The sequence below is a fragment of the Erinaceus europaeus genome, chromosome 11 (assembly GCF_950295315.1).
Source record: "Erinaceus europaeus chromosome 11, mEriEur2.1, whole genome shotgun sequence".
Lineage (NCBI taxonomy): Eukaryota > Metazoa > Chordata > Mammalia > Eulipotyphla > Erinaceidae > Erinaceus > Erinaceus europaeus.
Genome location: NC_080172.1, coordinates 52,354,610 through 52,369,962, shown reverse-complemented (window position 1 = coordinate 52,369,962; position 15,353 = coordinate 52,354,610). Strand labels below are relative to the sequence as shown.

At 45.5% G+C, this 15,353-nt stretch overlaps 1 protein-coding gene and 1 long non-coding RNA gene across 2 annotated transcripts in view; both read right to left on the bottom strand.

Annotated features, from left to right (window-relative positions):
* Positions 1–15,353, bottom strand: part of LOC132541358 (uncharacterized) — a 400,798-nt gene that overhangs the window by 26,462 nt on the left and 358,983 nt on the right. The window lies entirely within an intron of this gene.
* CRNN (cornulin) lies at positions 6,851–10,896 on the bottom strand. Its single transcript, XM_007530693.2, has 2 exons — positions 10,731–10,896; positions 6,851–8,697 (listed from the first exon to the last, which is right to left on the bottom strand). Exons 1-2 carry the CDS (start codon positions 10,866–10,868, stop codon positions 7,150–7,152), a joined length of 1,686 nt encoding a protein of 561 aa, XP_007530755.2. The 5' UTR covers positions 10,869–10,896; the 3' UTR covers positions 6,851–7,149.

Sequence of the window (15,353 nt, the reverse complement as noted above, 5' to 3'; positions counted from 1 at the left end):
GTCTAGTTCATTTTCTACAATTCCCAGTTACTGGTGCCTGGTAAATCCACACTAATACACAGGTAGCAAAACATTCCACTATCACTTGTAGTTATTATTTGTAGAATGAGGATTAGAAGATAAGATCAGTTTCCTTTTGTGGATGTTTTTTTTTCCTCTGTAGATGGGAACAAGAGGAGGAAGAGAAGAAAAAATTACAAAACCCAGATAGTGAAGGTGTCATGATACATCACAAAATGTATCAGATTAAAAAAATTTACTTTTCTGGTTGACATGGCCCAGATTGTTCTAGCTTGTTAAGTGTAGCTCTCCAAGTCAGACTCACTAGTTGAGCCATTAGTGATTAAGTGATGCCCTCCCAGTCCATGAAGACCCACTATTCTCCTGCCTGAATCTGGAGGGAAAAGCAATCCCATTTAATATTCACTCATCATCCTGTTAGACAGTAGCCTAATTACCATGGAAGTAAGGAAGATGATTCAGCAACTGATTTTGTCCTGATGGACAGAACAGGGGCTTGAGAGAAAAGGGGGGAGGGCTGTTCTTATGTGGCTACTTGCAGAATAATACAGATGGCAGCCAGCCTTAATCCTTTTTATTTTTTCTTTGATATGGAAATCCCCAAAGTTGAGTCATAGGCCAGAGTAGCTCCTAAAAACTATGGTGATCCTCATAGCAATAAAGTTCTGTCCTGAGAAATCTTTATTAGATTAAGGTCAAACTAGTCAGAGTCAGTTGTATCTTCCCCTTATGCAATCATACTCTGCAGGTCTTATTCAAGGGTTCATTCAGTTCTTGACAGCGTCTGAGTTCTTAATATGCCAGGCATCTGTGTGGGTCAATATGCATTTAGATTTATTTCTTCTCACAATTACAGTGAAGAGAAGCCTCTTTACAGGTGAGACAGATAAGGTAGATGCCTTGAACAAAAGTGTACCTTTCGTCATAACTCCAAATCTTGCAACTTAACTCCCTTGCATGGGAACTCAATTACTGAGCTCTACTGGTATGAGGTGCTCTGTGTCATGGGGAGTAGTTCAGGGGAGTTATTCTGAAAATCTACATGTTTACATCATACATATATACATATATATATATATATATTACTGTGCATATGCAAATAAAATATGCAAGGGAGTTTGATTCATGTTTTACATACAAATATATAATATTATGCTTTACATATATTCATAGGCACATATTTTCATATAGGTATTTATATGATAATTTGTACATAGAGGGTTTGAAAGAGTTTAAATAATTAGCTATTTCTGTGTAAGAGTATTGTTGGTGTGGTGATTTTTTAATCTGTCTCTTTGCTTGTGTAATTTGTTTTTTCTTTCTTTTTTTCTTTCTTTCTTTTTTTTACCTCTATGATTTTTGCTGAGGCTTGGCGCTGGCACTACAAATCCACTGCTCCTGGTGGCCATTTTTTTCTATTTTATTTGATAAGATAGAAAGAACTGAGAGGGGCAGGGAGATAGAGAGGGAGAAAGAAAGATAAACACTTGTACTTCTTGCTTCACTACTTGTGAAGTGTCTCCCCCTTGCAAGTGGGGACCTAGGAGTTTGAACCCGGATCTTTGTGTGGGTCCTTGCATTTAGTACTATGTGCATTTAACTGGGTATGCCACCACCCAGCCCCCTCATTTGTGATTTCTATATGATAAATATTTAATGCTTAGTAGCTAAAGTTTCTCTTTCTCTTCTCTATCTCTCTTTTGCAGAGCACTGCTTTAACTCTGGCTCATGATAATGTAGAAGACTGGGACCTCAGACTCTTAAGATTCTTTTTGCATAATCATTACACTGTTTCTCCTGAGATAGGGGCTTGGAACTCTGGCAATGAGAATGATGTAGAATTATTCTCCTGTTATCTTATAATCTTGTAAATCAATACTAAATCACTAGTAAAAATATAAAAATGTATTTAAGATTTAGAACATCAGACCAGGAAGATGACATAGTGGTAGTATATAAGAATTATACATAAGATATCCCAGGCTCAATTCCTGGTGCTACCAACAGTCAGTACAGAATAATGCTCTGGTTAAAAAGGGAAACAAAAGAGCATATAGAACACATGCAAACATGTGTTGACAGTTCCTGGGTGATCAGCACAGAACTGTACAAAGCCCATAAAACCCTGTGTTTGTATGGGCACCTGGCCAGTTACCATAATGGTTTTATTTTCTTTTCCAGGTAATAGAGTGAGTGCAATAATACATATTACGTATTACCCCCTGGGTTATCAATCCAATAAAAAATCTTGTTGGAGTTGGCCCCTTTTTCATGAATCATCTTTGTGATAGCAGCTTTCCCACAGATTCTCAGGTAAACTAGAACTAGTTTGGCCCCCATGCTTTACCAAAGACCAGGGACCTCAAATTCATCTCCGCAACTGTACTAGTACAAGGGAATGGTAACCCTGCTCCCCAGGATATGTTTGATGTTGTAGAGGAAGGTTCAAGAATACTGTTTAGCCAGGATCAGAAGAAGCCATGCAATCTTAGGGCTTAGTCTTGTCCTTTTCAACACACTCCAGTCTTGATGACTGAGGACTGAGCCCTGAGCTGTGTCACCTCACCAGTCCTGAGGATGAATGTATCAGTGGCCATGACCAGGGTGGGCTCTGACCTTGGTCTCAGGACCGACAAGATTAGTGCACAGGCTGCTTCACTGCTTCTCCACAGAAATTGTCCCAGAATGGGGATCAGTCAGGCATACACAGGGTCATTCCACCCAGTGGGGCCAAGAACTGGCAAGAGGTCTTCCTCCACGGGGGCATGGGGCAGCACCTAGTTTCTGATTCCATCCTCCCAATGTTGCAGAAGCATCTTTCCTGCAGGAGTGTATCTAGAGGCTACATCATTGCCACCAGGGGGCACACAGTACCTAAACTCTTGAGTGGAATAAGGCTTTTATTTTTTTTTTATTTATTAATGAGAGGGATAGGAGAGGGAGGGAGAGAGAAGAACCAGATACTTGTGCTACCAGGGATCAAACTCAGGACTCTCTCCTCCTCTTTCTCTCTCTTCTTTCCCTCTTTGCCTTAGTTTCTTTTCTTTCTTATTTTCTTTACTTTTTATCCTTTCTTATAGAGAAAGACAGAGAGAGAGACAGGGAGAGAGAGAGAGAGAGAGGGAGGGAGAGGGAGAGGGAGAGGGAGAGGGAGAGAGAGAGAGAGAGAGAGAGAGAGAGAGAGAGAGAGAAATAGAGCATAGCACTGAGGCTTCCTTCAATGTGGTGGAGGCTGGACTCAAACCTGGGTATCATGCATGGCAAAGCAATGATATTCAAGTGAGCTAGTTCACCAGTCCTAGTAGCGAGCTTTTCAAGGATTAACAAAGTGTTTGGATCAAACATTAAAATAAATGTCTATATTCATCTATGTATATCAGTTCCATATTTATTTTGTTTAAGTTAGAAAAAATACGTGCAGGGGTGCCAAGTGGTGGCACACTTGGTTAAGCACACACATTACAATGTGCAAAGTTCAAGATCCCGGTCCCTACCAGCAGAGGAAAGTTTCATAAGTGGTAAAGCAGTGCTGCTGGTGCCTCTCTGTCTCTCTAACTCTCTCCTCTCAATTTCTCTTTGTCTCTATCCAAATATATCATGTGCAAAGTTAAAATCTATCTAAAGGTCTAGAAATATTCCTTCCTCCCTTCCTCTCTGCCTCCCTCCCTCCATTTCCTCCTTCCTTCCTTTTGCCTCCAGGGCTATTATTTCCATAGGGGTTATATATAAATGGTCTGCAAGTGTACTTAAATATGTTTGACGTTATATGGAAGACTGCTTTCTCTGTCTTCCAAAAGGGACAATACCCATCTTAAGGCCTATGAACAATTTTATGTGCCATTCCCACCAACACTATCTACTTGCCACATAACTTCCCTCTTGGCTCTAAAATATCCTGCCCATTGTTTGAAAGGAGCCTCTGTGTAGAAACTTTATAGGTTTGAGGAAGAAGAGCAGTGTTTCCTGAGAAGACAGAGATGGAGCAGCTCCTGTATCTTGGCGGGTTCAGGCCCTCACACAGGGCTCCAGGCTTGGAAGTACAGCAAGAGGGGACACTTGTCTTGATTGACTGTGTCCTGTCTGCCAAACCCAGAGTGTAGGACAGACCCTGGTTTTCAGTTTATGATTATATCAGGAAACATCACTGCTGGGTAGACTGGCCACATAGATTCCTGGGCAGTGCTTTTTCATCTACATGGACAACCAGGTAGCATAAGCATAAAGGGACCGCAGAATCAGAGGACAGAAATTCTGTATTTGAGGATGAATGTCACCTCCCTACTGACTGGATAGGAATCTGTCACCTCCATAGAGCTTGCCAATGGGAATTGACTCTCTATATCTTTCTTTTGAAAATGTTATTTACTTTATTTTAATGAGAAAAATACAGAAGATAAAGGTGTATGGGGGGCAGGTGGTGGCGTACCCAGTTGAGTGCACATGTTACAGTACACAAGGGACCCAGGTTCCAGCCCCTGGTCCCCACCAGCAGGGGGAAAGCTTTGCAAGTAGTGAAGCCATGTTGCAGGTGTCTCTCTGTCTCTTTCTCTAACATCTCCTTCCTCTCAACTTCTGGCTATCTCTAACCAATAAATAAAAAAGGTAATAATAACTTTAAAGAGGTATATGGAGGAGAGAGAGACAGAGACAGGGAAAGACAGAGATGCCCCAGAGCACTGGTCAGCTCTGGCTTATGATGGTGCTGAGGCTTGAACGTGGGACCTCAGAGCCTCAGGCAGTATCTTTGAGAGTATCTTTGCATAACCACTATGCTATCTCCCTAGCCCTACATAGCTATGCATCTATCTATCTATGTGTCTATCTATGTATCTATCATCTATCACTCTATCTATCTATCTATCTATCATCTATTTATCTTCATGTGTCTATCTCTTTCTGTCTCTCTTATTTTATTGGGGATTAATGGTTTACAGTACTATTGTTGACACATAGGCACAACCTCTCATCTCTCTAATCCACCCCTTCCTTTCCTTTCCCTTCCCTTCCCTTCCCTTCCCTTCCCTTCCCTTCCCTTCCCTTCCCTTCCCTTCCCTTCCCTTCCCTTCCATTTCCTTTCCTTCCCCTTCCCTTCCCTTCCATTTCCTTTCCTTCCCCTTCCCCTTCCCTTCCCTTCCATTTCCTTTCCTTCCCCTTCCCCTTCCCTTCCCTTCCCTTCCCTTCCCTTCCCTTCCCTTCCCTTCCCTTCCCTTCCCTTCCCTTCCTTTCCTTTCCCTTCCCTTCTCTTCCCTTTTCTTTTCACTCCTTCATGCTTTATTTATAACTTTATTTATATATTTATGTATACTTTCCTCTTTATTTTTATTTTAATTTTTTAATATTTATTTATTTTCCCTTTTGTTGTCCTTGTTGCTTTTTTATTGTTGTAGTTATTATTGTTGGTGTTATTAATGTCATTATTAGATAGGACAGAGAGAAATGGAGAGAGATGGAGAAGACAGAGAGGGTGAGAGAAAGATAGGCGCCTGCAAACCTGCTTCACCACCTGTGAAGGGACTCCCCTGCAACTGTGGAGCCGGGTGGCTCTAACCAGGATCCTCACACTGGTCCTTATGCTTTGCACCATGTGCACTTAACCTGCTGTGCTACCACCCGACTCCTATCTGCCTCCTTTTTGTCATTACTGTTTCACCACTCTGGATGATTTTTTTCAGACAGAGACAGAGATAGAGACAGAGCAAGACAGACAGTAAAGCAATGAAGCTTCCTCCAGTGCAGTTGGGGACAGGCTCAAACTTAGCAAAGCATGGCATGGCAAATCAGATGGCAGATGCATTACCCAGGTGAGCTATTTTCTTAAAATTATTTAAGAGAGGGAGAGAGAGAGAGAGAGAGAGAGAGAGAGAGAGAGTTCTGGCACATTCAATTCCAGGAATATAACTCAGGATCTCATGCTTGAGAAGCCAACACTTTATCCAATGGGCCACCTCCTAGGTCTTGGGACTTGGCCCCCTGGCTAAGATTGCTAGTGGCTTCCATGGCTTCCTTTTTCTACATTTAATTGAATAAACTCCTCCTTTTGGAATGAAGTTTCAGTCATGTTCTGTTGAATGGGAGTCGTGTTTTTTTAAGATGTCCTTGGATTATGTTTCAATTTGATTCACTGGATCCACTACATTTATAAGACTCTTCATTTATACCTGAAACTTGGGGAATCTTTCTGTAACCCCCAGATCTATCCAACAAGGTTTGAGTTGACTGGGATGGACTGCCTACTCTCACTTTTCCCCCCTTAACCTCTCTCCATTTATCTTTTGGGAACCACATGTTTATTTTCTCTCATAGTTCCAGAGTAAACCACCTTCCTCCTTCTAGAAGCTCCCTGGGAATCCAGTTCCTAAGAATGGGGCTTTATTCCAAGGCTGAAGTAGGCTCCAAGATCACATGGCCAGAATCTCTTTTGGGGGATTGCAGTAGTGGTAGAGGGCACTGTGTGACTTCCTCTCGGCTCTTCTGGGGAATTCTTTGCCCCTGTGTTCTGTTTTCCTATGCTCAGACGTGCAATATGTCATTGAGTTTTCCTAAAAGAGCTAGGTTTATCCCTGCCATTTCCTACCTGCAAACTTTGGCAACATGAAAAATCTTCATTTTTTTTTCCTATTTCACATGGCTTGAAACCTTTGCCTATTCATCACTAGCAAAGTTCAAGTGCATTATCTCTTCTCCAATGTTTTATGTCTCTTGAGACATCATGCCATCTCATTTCACCTGGATGCTCTCCAAGAGGGCTGGGAATCATGTCTAGTTCATCTTCATATCCCTATACCCTTAGCCATCAGGGCAGCAAATGTGATTGAAGAGGATAGAGTACGATTGCTTAGGAAGGTTTAATTGATGCATTAGAATAGATGTAACAGTGGACAGTTGGCAAAGCAACAAGAAGCCCTGGAAACACCTACCCGTAGAGGAGAATTCAACATAAAAGAATCATTTTTTTCCATGTCTTCTACTTCTGACAGGGTTATATGGCAAAATGAGTGAGACCTGAGGCTTAAAAGACCCAAGAGAGAGGCACCAGGCTTAAGAGCTGGTATCCAGGGACATGCCAACAGGATGAGCTGGCCACCTCCTGCTGTTCCTGTTCTAGCGCTGTGGCCCAGGGTAGGATGCTCAGGGGTTGGTGCTCTTTAAGTAGGAATAGAGCCCACTGGCTGTCATGCCTGGTTTCCCCTCCTTCTGCACTGTCTCCTGGCCCTGCTTTTGGGACACAGTCTCACTGGAGTGGTCATCTGTCCATTCCTGCTGAGTTGTGGTGGTCTTGCTCTCTGCCTGTCTTCCTGTCCCTGGTCCAGCTCCAGTCTGGGTTTGTACTCTTGGCACTGTCTCCCCAGCCTCAAAGTTGCTCACATGTGCCCATCTTGGGCCACTTCTTGACTGTGTCTGAGTCCAACCCTCCAGTTCAGTCCTTTCATGCCCTGTAGTCTGGGTCCATCCCTGCTCAACAGCCTGGGTGTGTGACCCTGTCTGTGTCTGATTGTGCCCTCCTGTCACCACCTGGCTAGTCTGGGTCCTGTCTTGACTTTGGGTTACATTTCCACTGGTTTGGCCACTCATAGGCCCCTGTGACTGGGTGCCTGTGCTTCCTGTCTGGTTCCTGTTCTGCTGTGGAGTCTGCGTGTGTGTCAGAGAGTGTGGCCCTGTCTGTGTTTGACTGTGTCCTCTTGTCACCACCTTGTTAGTCTGGGTCCTGTCTTGACTGTGGGTCACATTTCCACTGGTTTGGCCACTCATAGACCCCTGTGACTGGGTGCCTGTGTATTCTGCCCACTGACTCCTACCCTGTTCCACAGTCTGGTTGGCATCTACCTGTGTCTGACCTTGTTCTCCTATCACTACCTGGCTAGTCTGTGTCCTGTCTCCATCATGGGTCACAGTCCTTGTGGTCTGACCACTCACAGACTCCTGTGACTGCATGCCAGTGCTACCTGTCTGGTTTCTGTTCTGCTCTGTGACCCGAGTGTGCGACCCTATCTGTGTCTGACTGTGTCCTCCTGCCACCACCTGGCTAGTCTGGCTTTTTTCTTGATCATGGGCCACAGTCCCTGTGGTCTGGCCATTCATGGGCTCTTGTGACTGGGTGTCAGTGCTTCCTGTGTGACTGCTCCTGTCCTGCTCCCCAGCCTGGGTGACACCCTCCTGGGCCTGAGTTCCCTTTGCTGTCACTCTGGCACCTTCCCAGACTCTGTCTTGCTGACTGGACTGTGTCTGTTTCTTTGATGGGTTCTCTCCAGTCTGATGACTCTGCTCTCCTTCAGGTCTGTGGGTCTGATCCCCATCCCCCCTGGCTTGTGTCTTCTGGATCTCCTTCTGTCTCTGAGACTCAGGCAGCTCATCATAGCCACTGAGCTGAGTGGCACTGCCACCCTGGTTCTCAATCACAGCCCTTCCCTGCCCCATGGGAGCCTGTCCATGGAGGCTTCCCTCTTGCCACTGCCCTTCTTCTGCCCTTCCTGTACCTGCCCCACTCCTCTGTCCATCTCCTAGCTCTTGCGATGTCTGCAGTCCACACGTGCCCTCAGGGATCTTGCTTAGCGTCTCATAGCAGGCCTGGGCAACTTTAAATGTCAGGACCAGGAACTCCTTGAAGTCCACAGTCCCTGATTTGTCCTCATCCAGCAGGCGCAGGATCTCATTCACCGTGACTGGGTCGTGGGGCCTCTGGGGATGAGACAGGACTATATGAACTCATGAAACAGGGTCCACCCACTACCCAGCCCCTAGCACTACACTCACACCACTACAGCTGCTCTAAGATGTGGTCCTTCTTTTCATGTTTGACCCTGTCCCTCTCCCCTAGGGGAAAAAAACACTTTAAATTTCCAGCATGATTTCTGGCCTACAGATTTTTTTTTCCTCTTTGGTGCTTCCCTCCTCTGAACTGACTTTCAGAGAGATAGAAACAGAGTGGGGGTCTGGGACGTGGCACAGTGGAAATAGCAGTGGACTCTCAAGCATGAGATCCTGAGTTCAGTCCCCAGCTTCACATGTACCAGAGTGATGTATGGCTCTTTCTCTCTCTCCTTTCTCACAGATAAGTAAATAAAATCTTAAAAGAAGAAGAAGAAGAAGAAGAAGAAGAAGAAGAAGAAGGAGAAGGAGAAGGAGAAGGAGAAGGAGAAGGAGAAGGAGAGGAGGAAGAGGAAGAAGAAGAAGATGAAGAAGAAGAAGAAGAAGATGATGATGATGATGATGATGATGAAGGAGGAGGAGGAGGAGGAGGAGAAGAGTGGGGCTGGGGAGACAGTGTAATGTTCATGCAAAGAATTTTCACTCCTGAGGCTCTAAGGTCCCAGGTTCAAACCCCAGCAACACCATCACCAGAGCTGAGCACTGCTCTGGTCTCTGCCTCTATCTCTCCCCCATCTCCCTATATTTTTCCCTGTGCCTCTCTTTAATAAATAAATAAATAAATAAATAAAATTTATTTAAAGAGAAAGAGACAGAAGGCAGAGAAAGAGAAAGGGAATGATACTATTACACCACATCTTCCTCCAATGTGGTAGAGGCTGAGCTGGGACCTGGGCTGTGCATATGGCAAAGCAGGAACACTATCCAAGTGAGCTGTTTTATTAGCTTTGCCTCCAGAAAAATTTGATGAGGAATTAGCAAAGAAGGAAGAAGTGACTGAGCTCAAATGGGTATTTTGGATTCTCCCACCTGCAGTGAAGTCTACTTCTTAGCTTCATGAAGCATTTCACAGGGAATGTGGTCCCATGAGGTTGACCTGAGACCCTCACTGAGGTTTGGTCCCCTTCTGGGGCCCTGGCTAGCCTGGGTTTGTACAAGTGGCATACTGTGATTTCCAATACATTGCTGTCCCCAAGACCTTTGCCATTCTGATGGTGATGGAAACTATGGGCAGGGGGTGCATCCTGGTTCTAGTTTGTTAGGGAGGGGTGCCCCAGCCCCCCCCCATACACTAACTGTTAACCAACTGCTTTATAAAACCTCATGTGTAATATAATGACTGGACACAAGCCTCAGAGCTGAGCTGTGCTTCCAGTGGACCAGTGGACACTTATTAACAGATGAGCAGCTGTGTGAAGGACTTGGGAAAAGCTTGGTATCTCAGCAGCGGTACACTTGGTTGAAAGCACATGAGGCCCTGAGTTCAGGTCCCCAGTCCTCACCTGCAGGGGTTAAATATCAGTAGTGATGAAGCAGTATAGCAAGTCTATTTGTTTCCCCCTCCCCCTCTCCCCACTTCCTTCTCAATTTCTTTCTATGCCCCAAAAAGAAAAAAAAACATTGACTTCTGGGAACAGTGGATTCATCATGCAGACATCAAGCCCCAGCAACAACTCTGATTGTAATAATAATTAATAATAATAATAATAACAACAACAATAATAAAATAAAGTGAGAAAGAAACAGAAGAAGAGAAACAAAAAGTAATAATCATCTCTGTTTTAAAGACTCTGTTCTTCCCTGAGCTGACCCTACAGAATCCTTTCACTGTGCTTCCACATTAAAAACTATCGGAGTCAGGGTGCTTACTCCAACCAAGACCAGGGCACAGTGACAACACCTTGTCCCTGTCCACAAGTCAATGATGAGAACTTGGGGACGAGCAGGTCTGTAGACAGCAGCCGCCCCTTTGGATTCTTAAGCAAAGCACCTGCAGTTGAAGATGCTTCCTCCTGCTCCTCTTCCACCTACCCCCTTCTGCCCCCAGGCCAGAGCACACATACCACAATGACATCAGAAAACTCTGTTTCCAGGAGCCTTTTCAGCTCTCCCCGGGTGAGCACGGTGCAGTCTCCCTCTAGCCTAGCATAGCGCTTAAAAGAGTCGATGATCCCACCAATGTTTTTTAATAGCTGGGGCATCTTCTTCACAGTGGATCTAGAGAGAAAGAGAATTGAGAAGCCTCCTTACACAGGTTCAACGCCCCAGTCCCCACATGCCAGGGTGCGAGGAGAGCTCCATAAGCAATGGAGCAGTGTTGCAGGTGTCTTTCTGTCTCTCTCCCCCAACCCACTGTCTGCTTACTCCCCACCTTTCAATTACTTTCTGTCTCTATCCAAAATAAATAAATAAATAAATAAATAAATAAATAAATAAATAAAAGAAAGATATGTCCCAATGATCTGCCACAGTGAGCCTCATCTGGGAGCATGTCTGCATCTGCATCCTTCCCTTGACTGCTGTCTGTCCTGGACACTGACTGTCCTTTGCTACCACACACACAGCAACTAGAGAGAGGAAGCACATAACAGTGAGAGACAGTGGGATTGCCAACTACCTGTCACGTGGCTTTGCCTCTTTTGGCCTCCGTTTACTCATGGTGAGATGAAGGAATCACTCATAGTTGTTTACTAGATTACTGTGAAGATCCAAAGAGATAATTCTCATGAAATTCTTGGCAGGTGCTGGTGTGCGCTAAGTGCCAGCTATTAATAATTGTTATTCTGTTATTACACACACATAATTTGTGGATAGTTATGTTCATGCCACTGCTCACCTGGCACTTTCATAGGTGACCTTACCATCTCCATTTTTTTTTTTTTTGCAGGTGAGAAAACAGGTTGGGAGAAGATAGATTATTTGCCCATAGCTAGAGGCAACCAAGACATCTCAGAACCTTTATCTCTTGATCACAAGTGCCATGAGCTTTTGATTGTCCCCTGCTCTTCCTGTCACAGGATGTTAGGGCCACTCTAATAACCTCAACAGACAGCAAGAGGTGAGTAAATTTCAACCTTGGGGAGGACTCTCCAGGGTCCTACCTCTGTCCTTTCCATCTTCCTTTTGGGGAGGTGCTCAGGAGGAGGCTGGGGTGCCAGCTGTTGGGGATGCAGAGTTGGAGTGCTTCCTGGGTGGGAGGCCACCCTATACTGGTAGTCTAAGTTTCTCTGAATAGGACTTGTGTGCTCAGCCCTGAGGCCAGCCTGACCATAGGTGTGGGGTTCACTCAGGCCCATAGCCCTGGTGGCACATGAGTAGAATCTAGCTGTAAGGGCATGTGGCCTTTTTCATTAGCTGGGGACCCGGGTATAGGCTGCTGTGGGTCCTGGATGTGGCTGGGTAGACAGAGGCTAAGATTTTTGGCTAAAGCCTCCAAGAGATCACAAGGAGGGGGTAAGATTAAAGGAAACAAGGGATGGTGCAAGATGTAGGAGCTGAAAGTCACAGAGAGGAGAGTGAAGCAAAGGAGGCTCTGGGAAGAGTGAGGTCTGGCTGGAGAGTAAAGAGACAGGAGACCCTATAGTGGACAGTGCAGCTCACTGAGGCCACAAAGACTTGAGGGGTTAGTGAAGCTCAGGTGGGCTCTTCCAGGAGTATCCTCTTACAGGCTGTTACCCAAATAACCAGGCAGACTTAACTTGTGTGCATCGAGGTACAAAAACTGTATCTCAGCAGAGACACAAATAGGCTCCATCCTTTTTAATTTTTCATGGAGCCAGAGTTTTGCACTTGTATGGTTTCAATACTCTGTCACTTTTTAAAAATTCATTCATTCATTCATTCATAGAAATTTCAGAACCCAAGTTTGCTCCAGTACTGTAGCATCTTTCATGTGGTGACAGGCTTTAACCTAGGCTACACACCTGGGGCAAGGTACTCACTCCACTGGGTGAAGCATCTCTTTGGCCCCCTTGTTCTTTTTCAGACCTTAGCTACTGACCTCTAAACAGTAACAACAATAGGATGATCTTTCTGGGACATTGCCACTCCCTCAGGATAAATATACAGGTTCAACTTAGTGAAATAGCAGCCTGAGGGTGAAGGAAAGCTGCTACAAGGAATTCCTGCTTCTAGAAGTTTCCAACACTTTGGTAGGTTGGCAGAAGGAAGTAGATTCTGGCTGTGCATCCCCTGAGAACTGCAAAGAGGCTTCTGGAACCCTAGCATCTAGAGACCTTTCCTGGACTGGGAAGGCATGTGGGTGGCTGTGGGAGTATGAGGGGTAGGGAGTGGGAGGAAGAGGAAGAGAAACCCTTTCCTGCTGGGGGTGTGCTAACCTGGGGCTCAGTCCCAATGGGCAATTTCTGCCAGAAGCCAGCACTACCAGCCTTGGATTTACAAACTCAGATCATCCAGATAAAGGGAATGAGAAGGACTTACCCAATATATAGGAAGGATGGAGCAAGAGGCTGGTCAGCGGAGTGTGGAACACCAGGCCAGGTCAGCAGGACTGAGAGCTTTTATAGGAAATGTGATGGAGGCTAGTGTTTTAGGCAGGGTGTGCCACCCCGTTCAAAAGTTTGATTCATAGAAGGCTCAGCCCAGCCTGGCTCCACCTTTCTTCCTGTTAGTTTTACCTGCTGTCTTGGGGCTGCTTGAGTGTCTCTTAGCAGCCCCTCCTCCATGCTGGGTGCCCTCTCTCCCTGGCCCCCTGTCTGCTAGGCAAACAGGCTCTTTCCCCACATGACCGATGTAGCACCCTGTTCCATACAGGTGGGCTTTCCTGGTGAATCTTCTTTTCTCTGGCAAACTGCAAAGTTATGGGGCTCCTTCTGTTCCTGTCAGTCTGTCTATCTATCTATCTATCTATCTATCTATCTATCTATCTATCTATCTACCTATCTATCTATCACCTATCTGCCACAAGGGTTATTAGTAGTGCTTGATGCCTGCACAACAAGTTAATTTCTCTTGGCAGCCAGTTTTTTTCCCTTTTACTTTTTGGAACAGAGAAATTGAGAGGGAAGTGAAAGGTAGAGAGGGAGAAGGAGAGGCACCTTCAGGCCTACTTCACCAGTCCTTGAACCTAGGTCCTCAAGCATGGTAACGTGTACTCTACTGGGTGCTCCTTCGTTTACTTTTTAATACACACAGACGATCCCATCTACGTCTTCCCTTTCTAACATGCCACTGCAGGAGGCTAGACCTGCTGTTCTGGTGATGCTGTCATTCTTAGAGAATTCTTGGCATTCTCCTTTGGGGGTTGGCTTTCCTGCCAAGTTGATGAGACATACCAGAAACTCAGTCTCATTGCCTTATTACTGGACCTCCTTATTTTAGTTTTTTAAATTATGTATTTCACTTTCATTGTGGAGGCAGTTGTGTGATATCACTGCTCCCAGGATGACTTCTTTTCTTTTATAGAGCTAGAGAGGCAGAGGGAGGGAGGGAGGGTGGCAGGGAGAGAAAGAGAGAGAGAGAGAGAGAGAGAGAATTGGACTGAATTTTCCTTCAGTGTGCCAGGTCACTTTTGAACCTGGGTTGCTCACTTGGCAAGCAGCATACTAACCAGGTGGTCTGTTTTGGCCGGTCTCACTTTTTCATATATATCACATCCAGGGTTATTACTGGGGCTTGGGGCTTGATGCCTATACATGAATTCATGGCTCCTGGTGACTATTTTTCCTCTTTTGTCCCCTTTACTTCAATTTGTTAGGACAGAAAGTGGAGGGGGAAACAGATAGATAGATAGATAGATAGATAGATAGATAGATAGATAGATAGATAGAGGATACAGTCCTGCTTTTTCACCTATGAAGCTTTCCCCCTTGCAGATGGGGACAGGGGGCTTGAACCTAGGTCTTTGAGCATGGTAACATTTGAACTCAACCGGATGCATCACCGCACAGGTTCTCTGACTTTTTCATTCAGAGATAGAAAGAGAGATAGATGAGAGCAGCAGAGCTAGTAGTCTCATGTCATAGCACAGCTTGTGTGGTGCTGGGGCTTAAACCTAGGCTGTGCACATGGCAAAGCCCACACTCTTCCTGGCAAGCGAATCCATCTCTTCAGGACTATTTTATTTATTTTGTAACAGAATTTAATCCCTTACCTGCCCCAACCCTCATTTTGCTGCTTAGGGGCTGAGTTGTCATGTGACTACTGCCTAAGTGATGAAAGTTTGTCTGTGCACAGCCTGTTGGAGTTCACACACAGGCCCAAAGCCTGGGGGAAAGTGGGGTGGTGGGTAGAGGGCTGGGGGAGGGTGGGCAGTGATTGCCATTCGAATTGATTTGATTTTATACTGATCACCAAGCCATTTTGTAGGACCCTCTGGATAGTCCCAGAAGAGTTCTCGGGCTGTGCTTCTTCTTCTAGCGTTTGCCCTTCTTCCGTAGCCAGTTAATGGCTTTGAAAGTGACTGGGATCCATGTGGATTCAGTCGGCTAGGAAGGATCATCAGTTTCCCCAATGAATGGGTACTCACGGGATGCACCACGGGAAGGTTGATCCAATGCAGGGAGTCGAGGCAGCAGTAGAGTGAGCCTGGATGGGCACGAGTCTCCACCGTCCCATCTTCTCTTCTGCAGGTAGCTCCCCAGAAAGGCAGTGGCCTCTGGAGTGGAAAGGTACCATGAGGGTGGCAGTGTCTGGCATAAGGAGGGAAGGGCCCCAGAGCTAGGTGA

Bases quoted from the DNA above. Each gene is read 5' to 3' on its own strand.
- CRNN (XM_007530693.2), bottom strand. From the start codon at position 10,868: ATGCCCCAGCTATTAAAAAACATTGGTGGGATCATCGACTCTTTTAAG. The intron at 8,698-10,730 runs GTATGTGTGCTC...TCTCATCCCCAG, and splicing joins AGTTTTCTGATGTCATTGTG to AGGCCCCACGACCCAGTCAC.